Genomic DNA, 13,353 nt, shown 5'->3' on the forward strand with positions numbered 1-13,353 from the left:
CAAATGGCGAGCTTGAGAAAGAGTCTTTCTGGAGGAAGTTTGTTTTTTCAGCTGAATCAGCTTCCTCATACAGCCACATAAAAAAGAGGATCATCATAGAGAGAGGAGAAGGAATGAAGGGTATTGGGGTAAGCACTGAGCATTGCCTGCTAAACATCAAACATTTTGGAAACCCAAGATGATTTATCCCTTGTTGCCTCCTCTAATTCCATCTACGTAGCTCAATTGACCATCCAGGGGTGTATGCATCCGCTGAGTGCTATCATGCTGTTCCATGGATGCTTGGCTATCCCTCTTCAAAAGCTTGGCTATCCCTTGCCAGATACCACCTGGCAGATGGCTACTTGAATTCTGCCTCTGCTTGGGTGCAATGGCAGCACAGTGAGATCATTTGCTCCATTCTGTAATAGGCAACGGTGTGTATTTTTGGAAGCAGGGAGTGAATCTGGGACACCTTGATTACATATATATATATATATATATGTATGTATATATTTTTTTAATTTCTACATTTTTAGATAGAACAAAATATCACGTAAACTGGCATAAAAGCTTGGTAGGGCTGCTGTCCTCATTCTGGGGAGCTGACGCACAGGGATATTCAACGCCTCACCTCCGAACTCAAAGGAGAGTCTGTGGCAGAGCCAAGGTTTGGATTCTCATCTCCTTACTCTTCAGCCAGGGCACAAACCACAAACCACATTTCCTTTTGTCCTGGAATTCAAGGTGAGGCTCCAAGGATTCAAATCCAGGTGGACTGAAAGTAATGAAAGTCTTTGGACATATCCCACTTGACTGAAACTCAAAACTCTCATCATCACGGTCACTTTAAAGCCTTTGGTTTTGTTTTGAAATGAGGAAAACACATTTGAAATTTCCTGCTGTTCCATGGGTACCTGGATTCTCCTCCTTTTTTTTCCCCATCACACTGCTGAGTGTATCTCTCAAGCCAGCTCTTTGCTTGGTATGAACTGGCAGATTCCCACTCAGTTCAGTGAGGGCATTGATCTGTCTCAGATCCATTGCTTTCTGCCATGGTTCAGCACTTTTTTTTCCCCCATGCTAATGTTTGTTCCGAATAATGTGATATATCAGAATTACAGTGAGATCTGTGGGTCTGAAGAGGTGAGAGGATAGTCCAGATCAGCACAAAATCAAACTCTCATGCTGATATTTGCTAGTCCCTTTTTTCTCCTTGCAGCTTTACACTCTTAATGTTTGCCTGTTAATCAGAGGTTAGAAATGTCTTCTTCACACTTCAGTGTGAGTGAAGACCATTTGCAGGAGGGATCTATGAGTCCAGCATTACTGGACAAGACTGAGGAGTGGGTTTCTGTGCAACACTCTTCCAATCTGGGCTTGAATTTGGGCTGGAGATATTCACCAGCACAGGATCTTTGACTGGGAAATGTGATCCTGCTTGTGCATAGATTTCATTAGCTCTTCTTCAGTAAGTGGCAAGCCCAGGAGAGATAAGGATCTCAAATCAAGCTGTGTTATCTTCTGGAAGCAGGTAGCTAGCAAGGTAGTTAGCAGGTGCCTGTGCTGCCAAATAGCAGCAGTTTCCAGCTTCATATTGAAGTTGTTGTCCCTGTCAGCCTACATTTACAGATCTGGACAATCTTTGTGTCAGGGCTGATTCCGTGTAGCTGCAGCTACTGAAAAAGTCTGTAAAACCTGGCTAGTGTGCTTAAAAGTTGAACAACTCGTTGTGGGGGGGGGGGAAAAGGAAGAGGATGACAGGAGAATGGAAGGTAGTGGTGTTCACTTTCTTACAAACATGGGAAGGAGATCTTTATTGAAAGGAGACTTCCAAAATTTGTCTTAATTTTAACTCTTCTCTGTTCCTTGACCCACGCCCTAATAAACTGACCAGGCAAATAGCTTCCAAGTGGAGTATTCAAATATATTATCTACTGCCATGGCTCAGCAATGTCTTGCTCAGTTGAAATAAGCTGGATGCAGTGTAACAAGGCACATGCCTAAATTCCATTTTGACAGTGGTAGGGGCTTCACAAGTCTTATTATGAGGAGCTAGGAGAGGATTGAGACCCCTGTGTCCTCCTGACACAGACCTCATAGACAGTGCCATTTTCTCCAGGTTAACCACCACATCTCTGAGCCCCAGGACTTACCATGGGCTCTAACCCACATGAAGTGGGGCTGACGTGGGTACAGCCCCATGTGGTGCTTTCTCACATCTCTCTTTCAGGATATGTTCCTCATCTGCTGCTTTTAGCTCATGTACTGAGGGAAAGATGCTCAAAAATTTAAATAAATTTAAATAAAAAAAAAAAAAACCAACAAAAAATACCCAAACAACAAACACACACACAAAAAAAGAGGAAGAAACCTCTGTCCCCACAAGCATTTGGCTTCTTTTCTTCTTTTCTCTCATTTCTTCTCTTTTTTTTTCTCCCCTTTAAATATAGTCTCTAGATGAAAGACTTGCAGAAAGAACAGGAAACCCTAAAATTTCTCATCTACGTACATAAATATTAGATTTCAGCCATGGTGGGCAGCCTGATGCCACCCCAAAGTTAAACCTGGAAGGGGATGAAGTGAAATTCCCAGCCGTAAGCCATCAGACCTGACTTTTTTTTTTTTCACCCGTGAATTAAAAGCCTGTCTTTGCCTGGTTTGGAAAAGGAGATGGGACATTTTGTGGGGGAGGAGAGATTCTTACACAAACCTGTTATTAGTGAAGGCCATCGGCAGTCTTTTCTCAGAGTCTTAGGTGTGTTGCAGCTTGCCTCATAATGGTTGTGTTTTTTTCCTTGTATTATTATTTTTTTTAATAACAAACCTATTTGCTAGGGAGAAGGGTTATTTTTAGTTGAGAAACCATGTGTTTTTACCCAAGCTATGTGGGTTGCCCACCTGTGTTTATTGCTCCATTGTCCCTAAAGGACCTGTACCCAATCCTAGGCAATCTCTGGGCTTTAGAAGCAGTTTCTGCTCCAGGTTTTCTTTCCAGAGGCCCAACACCATCATCCTTTGGTCATCCATCCTGCCAGGCTGTCCTCGGAGGTAGGGAATATCCTCAGGTGGCCTTGAAGTAAAAGGACACAAATGTGTTCAGTTCCCTGCACGCCCCAGGTCCCTATAAACATCATTATCTTTTCCTACTCCTTCTAGCCTCGCCCTGTTTGTGCAAAACCTACAAGGGTTTATGGGCTAAAGATTTCCAGACATACTGAGAAACGTGTTCTAGGCAGTTACAGGTCTTTCAGTGCAAAGAAAGAACAGGTCTTAGAGGTAACAATAGGTGTAAATAGTTCATATGTATATGGAGTAAGGGTGAACGGCGGTACATACAGCTGCACTGAAATACTTGTTGCCACATCTATTTCTACATTTCTATTTAATGATTTCTAATCAGTGCTATCAGCTCCTGGAGGGAGATTAGGAGGGTTTTGGAAGAGCTGTATTCCACAGAATGAGGACAGAAGGATGCTTTGGATGAGCCCAGCCAGTAGTGTCATGTTGGGTGTTAACCACATGGGATGTTGAAGGTGATAGTTCATCTATCACCTTCATTCATCTTGGGTTGTGAGGGGACAGATAGCACATGAAATGCTTGGAGGCATGCAGAGCATCCTTCCATCAAAACAGATATATGCTCCTGCTGTGTTGTGCTGCAGAGACAATGCAACCAAACACCCCACGCCCACCTACAGTTCTATATGATACACACATGCTGTGACAGCCAGCCACGAAATAAACCTGCAGCACCAAACACCCCCACACAGAGACACTGGCCATCCAGCCCTCCCTTTCTCTCCTGTCCCAAAATCCTAGGTCATTTTTTTGGTTGCTCCTCCCTGCCTTTTTCCAATCCACCAAATGTCCTTCCCGTAATAGAGCGACCACAATTGCACACCGTATTCCAAATGTGGTCTCCCTGAGGCCTTGCATGATGCCAGAATAAGTTGGGCTGATTTATATTCCATACCCCTAGATAAACACCTCAAGACCATGTTTGCATTTACCCAGCTGCCAAGCAGCTTCACAGATGGTTTTAATGTGTTCTCTACATGCTTGTACCATTCGCATAGAAATCAGAATTGAGACTCAGGGGGAAAGAACAGAGAGGGGAAGAAAGGGAAACATATCAGGCAGGAGTGAATAAGAGTATAGCCCCCACTGCACTCTAGGGGATGAGCAGTGAGAAGGCATGGTCCCAAAATTCCTCTTCCCCCTTCTTTCCTCCGCTTGATCAGTGGGCAGCACAGAGGGAACACAAGTCCCACAGCAGTGACATCAAAGAACATTTATATGTGCCACCCTGAATACTTTATTGGCTTGCAATAATGAAGACAATTTCTGTGCAATGAGATTTCAGCCCTCGAGGACTAAGGAGAGCTGTAAGGTACATCTGTTCCAAAACTATGGTAATCTATGCAACTATAACTACTCTGTAGTACGGTGCTACTGTAAGAGTATTCATGACAGTCCAAGATGAATGGGTACTTTAATAGTAACCTCCAGGAACTAAACATATGGCCTGCCCGGAGGATTTTACAGTGCAGCCTTAGAAGATGAGCAAAGATGAACTGTGATAAAATGGCATGAAGATGCAGAGAAATAAATTGGATTTTTTACTTATATCTGCTCAGTGTATTGCAACTGACAGTGTGCCTTTCACTAAGGTGCTGGTAGCTTCTAGAAAGTGAGCTGATGGGTTTCTAAATGCTTTGACTTGCCAAAATGAATATTTTGTGGTGCTGGTATGGTCTCTGCAGAGCTGTGACCTGAGTCCTTCCCCCTGGGAAATCACTGAGTGAAAGGAGTTGGACTCATCAATCCATGCAGATTCCTTCCAACTCATGGTATTCTACAAGACTATGAAAGTAGTGTTCAGCATCATCTCTCCCAACACACATCCCTCAGTATTTCAGTGGGTATTTTGCTCCCTGAGCCCTTGGGGTTGACTTCAACTTAGACTTCAGTCTCGCAGCCTCATACTTAAGATTTGGATCATTTGCTTTCAGGGCACCAAGGACTGATGTTCTAGGCCACAGACTTCATGGGTTTGGCTGGGGGGAGAAATAAGATTTTATCATAGAATCACTTGAGTTGGAAGGGATCTTTAAAGGCCAGCCTGTCCAACTCCCCTGCAATGAACAGATACCTCCAGCTCCATCAGATGGCCAGAGTTTGGTCCAGCCTGACTTTGAGTGTCTCCAGGGATCAGGCATCTCTCAGCTCTCTGGACAATCTGTGCCAATGCTTCACTACCTTCTATACTAAGGACTCAACATCTAGATGCAATACTCCAGGTGAGATCTCGCCATGGTCAAACAGAGGGGCAGGATCACCTCCTTCAACCTGCTGGCAACAAGTCTGAGAATGCTTGGGGAAATAATCTCATCTGCATGATTCTGAAATCTCATCATTTGAAATGAATAAATGTATACATACACTTAAAAAGCATGTGTTATTAGGTCCCACTTTTACTACTCAGAAAAGAGCCTACTGTGAATAATATGACCAGAAGTCTTGGCAACACAAGTGAGATGCTCAGTGTTGGTATAGATGAGAGATTTTCCAGGAAGAACCCAAGTTAAGAGGGATTTGAAAGAATGAGGCCTCAGTTGAGTTATGCCTGGTTCTGGGGACAGGCAGCAATAAGGAACCCAGGACTACTAACTGAAGCAGCTTGCCCCATGAGCATCTCTTCTTTCTGAAACAACTGTAGACAGTACCTTCCTGTTGGATCCAGCAAGCTCTTTAGCCAAATGGTTTTGCTGAACCCATTTTAAGAGTTTAAGTATCTTGGCTGAAGGAGAGCCCACAAACTCTCTTCAAACACAAGTCCCAGCCCAGTTTTGCCAGAGATGACAGGGGCAGTGCCATTCCCACCTTCCCTACCTCCATCCAGAAGTGTTACAGCTACAACTCTGGATGCAGAGGAGCTCCTCCCATTGATGTACATGCCCAAGACACAAGCCGTATCCTCCATTCAGCTCTGCCCAAATGACTGATATGTGTCCAACACACTTCAGATGTGGGATATGTACTAGACTTGCTTGTTTTCTTCAAATTTATGCATTCCTTTTGGCTTACATCTTCAGTGAATTCTACCATTTCTTCCAAGGAAATAAATGATTAATATTCCCAGTTTATTTGGAACATGCGACCTCCTGTCCCAAACCTGCCCCTGTCAAGAGCTTCTCAATCAACAACAAAGAACAGGATCCCTTCTGATTATCCATCCTTCTAAACAATATTGTCTCAGGAGAGACTCATTTGCATCATGCCAAAAGCACATTGCCATTGCTTGCAGGTGTTGGATATTTTTTATTATTTTTTAAGGCAGCTTAAATGAAGAAGTTGTAAAATTGATTTTTCTAAAGTATGACCATGGAGAAAAAATTGTCAGCTTGTGGATTTTTACACTGTTTTCCTGAAACTCCTGGGCATTTTTCAGATTTCTTCCTGTAATTCATTGTGGATCTGTTTTGAGAAATGACCTGGAAAACAGCAGGAAGAAGCTTAGTTCTTAGCAGTGTTAATATTTTTATAAACTAAGAGAAAATATTTTGAGGAAATATTTGGGAAAACAGTAAAAAACAACAAGTCTCGTCTGGATTCCAGCACAATGCCAGTGTGGAATCTTTCCTCCCCATCATCTACTCCACTCCTAAATGATCTCCAGACTGAACAAAGCAGAAGAAAGTTGGAGGGAGATGATGCAGACGATGGTCCAGTTGGTCCCAGTTATCACACCAGTGGCCTCGAGATGATGGTGAAATTAGAATCACAGAATCATAAAATAATTAAGGTTGGAAAAGACCACTGAGATCATCTAGTCCAACCATCATCCCATCATGTTAATGGTAAAGGAGCCACGTGGCTGTGCAGACCAGAGTAGAGACAGCAGGGCAATGGAAGAAGGAATTGATGCACAGGTGGTCTCTACAAATCTGGTCCAACCACCCTGCAATGAATAGGGACAACCACAGCCCCATCCCACCTGACCCTGGGTATCTCCATGAACAGGGCGTCCACCATCTCTGGGCAACCTCTGCCAGTGCCTGACTACTCTTACCATAAAAGTGCTTCTCCAGATGAATTCTTTCTGAGCAAAATCTTGCAGCGCAATTTTTAATTACTCTACTTACAAATGAAGGCTGAACTTCACAAGTCATTCTGAACATGTTAGGGAAGTGGAGGGCCTTTCAGTATTTCAGAGCATGGCATTCAGATAATTCTTTTTCTCTCCTCAATATTGTTTATCCATAGTTTTCATTTTTAAGCTGACCCAAGTTTATTTTGTAAAAAAGAATTTATTTTATTTTAGGTAACAGCACTTTGAGAGCTAAATGAAATCCTTATTTATTTTCTTCTCTGCAGTAAGAACTCAGAAGAAATAACCTTTGTCCTAATCCAAATTTTGTGGTGCTTTTTTTCCCCTTCTTTTTCTTTTGATGTTTATACAGAACTGAAAAAAATAAACAAACTTTTTCATGGTATAAGCCATCCTGCAAGATAATTAGCCAAACGACAGGGCTTACATAGCTTTCATGGGTAGGAAAACCTCGTACTGTTCCTCCTCCAGTGCAAAGAACATCCTCAGAACAGAGAACATGCACTGAACTTCTTCCTCATTTTCATCACACTAGTGCCAAGGAATGTCAGCTGTTCTGCCCCCACTCTCAGTTAATGCTTCAGATGGTAGGCAGTGATTAGGCTGTTCCTTTTCATCAACACTAAATTAAAGATGAGGAATCAGGCTGTTAAATGATGAGCTTTTCTGTTGTTTTTCATGTCCCAAAATACCAGCAAACTGAATTGATCACTGTCAGCTCCAACCCTGGAGGGCATCGCACCAGCCAAAGGTTTTTAAAGCAATCCTGGATTCTTATTTAATCTTGTGAAAGCACATGCATCATAAAGGATAAATTACAGTTGGGCTGAAAGATTGCAAAGGCATTGGCTTTGATATTGAAGAAACATGCTGAGATCTTGGCTGTGCTTATCGTTTCTTTGCTATTGGAGCTCTTTTGCAGATAAGAGCAGGCTCTTCTATTTTATTTTGATTTTCATGTAATTTCTCTCTGTCAGACACTTTGTATGCTGCTGATAAGCTCCTTTTGTTGAGGGCTGTTATTAGCATGGAGTCCAGGGACTGCTCTGAAAGTGGAGATGGGTCAGATTCACCACTGTCAGCTTTCCATCTCAAATATGCTGCTGTAGCTGGATCTTAACCAATGGGTACAGTTAATGCAGCCCAATGCGAAGGGGTATGCAAGCACTAGGTTGGATTTGGTTGCATTATCATAGAATCATCAAGGTTGGAAAAGACCTCTAAGATCATCCAGACATCCACCTATCACCAATATCTCCCTGCTAAACCACATCCCTCAGTACAACATCTAAACGTTTCATGACCACCTCCAGGAATAGCGACTCCACCACCCCCCTGGGTAGCCTGTGCCAGAGCCCATCGTGATAGGACAAGGGGAACATTTTTCTTGATTTGTGTCTCCTTTTCCTTGCACTAAGCACTGATCATAGATTTCTGCAAGCAAACCACACACAGGGAAGAGATAGTCCTGTGCAGAGGTGACCTTCCCAGGGGGAGGAAGGGTTTCTCTGTCGGGGGTATTTTAGCTTTCTTCAGCATACAAAAGGGAGGAACAAGAATGATTTAAAGAAAAATCCATCAAGAACCATCCCGCCATTCCATTCCAAAAAACTTGGGAGGTTGTAGAACAGACAGACAAACAACTCCCACAGTATTCTTCTCCTGCGCATTCCCTGCTCAATTAGAGAAAACTGGTGACTGAGCAAAATGCAGAAATCCAAAATAGTGAGTAAGCAAGGAGAAAAGCTGGGGAAACTCAATCATTGTAAGCTGTGCTTGGCTGCAGGCAGCAGCTGGTCAATCAGCGTATGTGCACTGCCAGGCAATTAGCATGGGCAGGGCTCCAAATCAATCAGTGCGTGGCCTGCATCTTTCCCCATGACGACATCACTGGGAAGGAGGGGGAGAGGGAAGCTCAAACAAGCAAAGTTATAGACAAAAAGTGCCAGATCAGAGAGGAAACAGAGATTCCATCACTTTACTTCTTATGTAACAACATAATAAAATATTCTGTATCTGCTCTTAAAAATATTGCTAAGAGACCTCCCTATAGATCGTTGCTGGACTTAGGGTTACTTAAAAATGCACTCACACACAGAATTAGGTAAGTGAGCACATCTCAGAAAGCAGCAAAGCATTGTGGTGTACTGTAGCATTGGCTGATGTAAATAATGAGTAAAAACGATAGCTGAATTTGGCTTGATGGTGTCTAGGCATGGAATCACAATCTAATCTGGATGTAAGTGCCTTTCAGGGAGGCCTGAACTGATTGTTATGAGCCTCACAGTGATGTAGCTACAGCAGAACTTAACTCCTTAGTACAGGACTTTCTAGAGAAGTTGTGGATGCCCCATCCCTTAAGGTTTTCAAGGCTGGGTTGGATGTGGCATTGGGCAGCCTGAGCTGGTGCCTGATTTAGTGGGTGGCATCCCTGCCTGCAGGAGGGAGGCTGGAACTGGATGATCTTTGTGGTCCCTTCCAACACAAGCCATTCCATGACCCTGCCTCCCTGTTGTCCCACTGCTGAACAAATCTTCCAAACCAAAACCTTCTGGAGCTAAATGCTAAAAGGAAAATGGCAGTGATGCCCAAGATCAGTCCTGGACAATGGTGTTGCCGACTGTTCCATGGGCAATCCTATCAAAATGGTGACTGCTGTTCATGCTTGTGTCTCTTCCACAGATGGCTTCTGTCTTCCTGAGTGGGATGGTATTGTCTGCTGGCCAGAAGGTGTGCCGGGCAAAGTGGTGGCAATGCCATGTCCTGAGTACATCTATGACTTCAACCACAAAGGTAGGTGCTGTCCTCACAGTCAGCAAAACCACAGCAATGAGAGACCTGGGGGTCATGGAATTAGAAATTCCCTTTAGAATTTCTTACATGGTGACTCTTACACAAGCAAGGGTAAAGCCGAGGAAAGAGAAGTAAAGAAATATATACATATGTTGAGAGAAAAATCTCAGTTTTAACATAAATTTCCCACCTGCACAATGGGTTATAACTTCAACTAGGTAGTCTTGCAGCGTTACAAACCCACATCTGTTTGCTGAAACAAGACTTCAGGTAGTGATAGAAATCTACAAGATATCCTCCTGATTTATATTCTTCACAAGTTTGTTCTTTCTAACCCCTACTCTCTGCCCAGACCCCTACGGTGGCTATCTGAGAACAGTGCTGGTAACCAGAACATGTGAATTCCTCCCTATCACACTTTCCCTCGGGCACCGCATTTCTTGGCTCACTTCTGGTGCCGCAAAGTCTGTGCATGTTTTTAGAAGCAACTGAAGCACACTCACCCCTCAGTGTATTTCCAAAGTGACTGCATTCTCTTTTTCTCAGGCAAGACTCTGCACCCAAAGCCTGCAAACTTAGAGAATTAAGATAAACTCCCAGCAGAGACCTGGGATGCACTCTGATTGCATGTAGTATGTCCTGCCTTTTCTATAAGAAACCGTGAGCCAAGCCAGCCCAACTCTTGATAGATGAGCTTTTCCGAAGGCATATATTTCAGGTGAGGGTCCAGTAGGAACAAGTGACCTGTCCCTTTTTCTTGCATAAACCAACAGAGCATGGATTCCCCACCTCTTAGATATACAACGGTCAAGCTGCCTAGGGCAGCGAGCATCAAAGATGTATCTACAGAGTCTTCCTCTGTAGTCACTGGGCAGACAGATCTCTTGACTGGTCTCATCCTCATTAACTATAATGAGAATTTTGGCACACAACCCAAGCAATTTTATCCCCGTACAAACATCTGAACGAGAAGGTTTTCATCTGTGAGCTGTCACAAGATGAAACCATGACTTCTCCTCCCTTTCCATCATCACAAGGAGCGTAGCCATGGAAAACTTAACCTTGAGGTACACCAAATCTGTAAAGGAGCAGCAACAGAATGAAGATTGCTGTGTTTTTTTTCATAGAGAGAGCTGCAACTATGAGAACAATACTGTGCTCTGGAACTTTACACTTTCTCTCCTTAGATTTTAGAGCCACTATCTTGATCTAAACTAAGTGCATTTTGTTGTTTGCTCTCTGGGGTTTATCAGAAAACTAGTAAGATTGCTAAGGAGATAGAAACTGTATTCTTGCGACTGAGCTTCAAAGCAGGCAAGAGGCATTGAGTTCTTTGGGAGCCACCCTTGGATTGAACAGGAGTTTTCTCCTGTTCTACCAGGTCTAATTCCAATTACACCACCTCTTGTTTCTCTCCTACAGGCCATGCTTATCGCCGGTGTGACCTGAATGGAAGCTGGGAGCTGGTTCCAGGCAACAACCGCACCTGGGCAAACTACAGTGAATGTGCCAAGTTCCTCACCAACGAGACAAGGGAGAGGGTAGGCAATTACATTTGTACATGGGGCTTGAAGTGTTGGCTTCATCCAGGGCTAGCCTGAGGAGTGCTGTCTCATTTAAAACCCTTGAAGAGCTTTAGCTTACTGTCTCCTGTTGGAAACCACACCCAAGCTTGCCAAAGGTGCATGTTTGTTTGGATAGGAAGTATTTGAATTGGAAATTGTTCTCGGAGCCAGGAAGGGTTCACTCAGTTGACATGACTCCCTTTGCTAAGAGATTGTGGGGAAACATGGAGCAGGTTCACAGACACTAAGAAGGGACTGGAAGTCGTGTCTTATACCACTGAGACTCCCTCTTCCCCATCCAAACAATAATTATTTTTTTACCAGATTATTATTAATTATTCCTTTGCATTTTTGCTTGTCTATGCTGGGGATGCGCATGCAGAGAGCAAAACCTGTGTTAATCAAATCATTGGTGACCCTGTTTTTGTAGCTGTTTAACATGGGACCTCTTTGTTAAAAAGCATAAGCTACAGAATCTGGTCTATGTGGTCTGTTTATTGGAGACGGGTGGGGGAAAAGACTGGTGCTAAAGCAAATTAACATGTAAGAGCAGATCTTTAACTAATTCTGGTTTAGTCACAATTCTGATGGAGAGTCCAGAGGTCAGAAAAGAGATTCTATGCACATAGATAAGGCTTATATGCCCCTAGATGAATATTTGTGCATATCAGATCTATTTGTGTTACTTGGACTTACCTTGCATTTAGACATCCGGCAAAGCAGAAGCTGGCTACAGTGAGGCAGAAATGTCTTTTATATCTTGCTGGGTCTGTCCCATTTAGGTAGTGCTTCTTCAAGGCTTCTGGACTTCTCCAAGTGCATCACAGAAGCTTTTCTTTTTTCTTTTATTTTTTTCCTTTTGCTGTCAATGGGGCCACCAGAAAGGGCATGACCTTCGTTTTCAGGAAGAGACATTTGCACCTTCATGTGGTTGATCTCTTATTTCTTCTACTTGCAAAATATTTAGCAGAAATCTGTTGTTTCTCAATGGTGTTTAGAAGATATTCTCCTTGGATATGGGATATGGTAGTAGGAACTGATCATCTGCAGCAAGGGTTATTGTCAGACAGCTGGAGACAAATATCAAACTTCCAGTGAAGAACTGTCTAGAATATGACACACAGTCCCTTTGGGAGAATATTCTTAATTTTAAATCCAACCACAGATAGGTTTTTGTATTGCTTCTCCAATGGTGAAACAGTGTTTGAGTCACAGAATGGTTGAGGTTGGAAGGGAATTCTGGAGGTCACCTGGTCCAAGCATCCTGCTCAGACAGAGGTGGTTGACCCAGACCATGTCCAGACAGCCTTTGGATATCCCCAAGGATAGAGAATAAAGTTATTTAGTTATGAAAGGCATTGTTTTTGTGTCTGCACATGTTCAGTCATGTTAAAGCTGCAGGCATCTTAGTGTACACCAAGTACTGTTCTACTACTGCATGGTGTCTCAGTGCTGAGAACATATCTTCTCATATGGTAAAAATAGCTATTTTAGCCCCAGAGGTCTTTGCGTGATTTCTGGAGTAGGTGATGGAGTCACTGAGCATCTCACCCACACTGAGAGCTTTGATAAGTTGTTTCAGCTTCTTAACCTTTCATCTCCCCTTTCCCACCTGTCTCAGTCACTTCCTGTGGTGAGAATCATCTGCTGCAGGCACCTCCATCTGAGCAAGCCTCTTATATTTCCCCTTGTTTTTAATCTCCCATATTGGAGGCTAGGACTTGGCCTTAGTTAATAGGTAGGGCAGAGGTACAAAGAAGGGAGAGTTGTACATTTGTTATCATCACAAGGAAGAAGCAGAGATCTCCCACTTCCAGGCTGGCAGAAGAAAATGCTGAAAGCAAAGTCTGTTGCCCTTGTGTCTATTGGGGTTTCTTGTATGTGTCCTAGTGTCCCCCTCAG

At 43.3% G+C, this 13,353-nt stretch overlaps 1 protein-coding gene across 1 annotated transcript in view; it reads left to right on the forward strand.

Annotated features, from left to right (window-relative positions):
- The window catches only part of PTH1R (parathyroid hormone 1 receptor), a 102,602-nt gene that overhangs the window by 52,350 nt on the left and 36,899 nt on the right, over window positions 1-13,353 (forward strand). The window contains exons 3-4 of the mRNA XM_015852965.2: window positions 9,776-9,886; window positions 11,309-11,427. Of these exons, the coding sequence (XP_015708451.1) occupies window positions 9,776-9,886; window positions 11,309-11,427 (230 nt within the window). The remainder of the gene's footprint in view (window positions 1-9,775; window positions 9,887-11,308; window positions 11,428-13,353) is intronic.

Source organism: Coturnix japonica, chromosome 2 (assembly GCF_001577835.2).
Source record: "Coturnix japonica isolate 7356 chromosome 2, Coturnix japonica 2.1, whole genome shotgun sequence".
Lineage (NCBI taxonomy): Eukaryota > Metazoa > Chordata > Aves > Galliformes > Phasianidae > Coturnix > Coturnix japonica.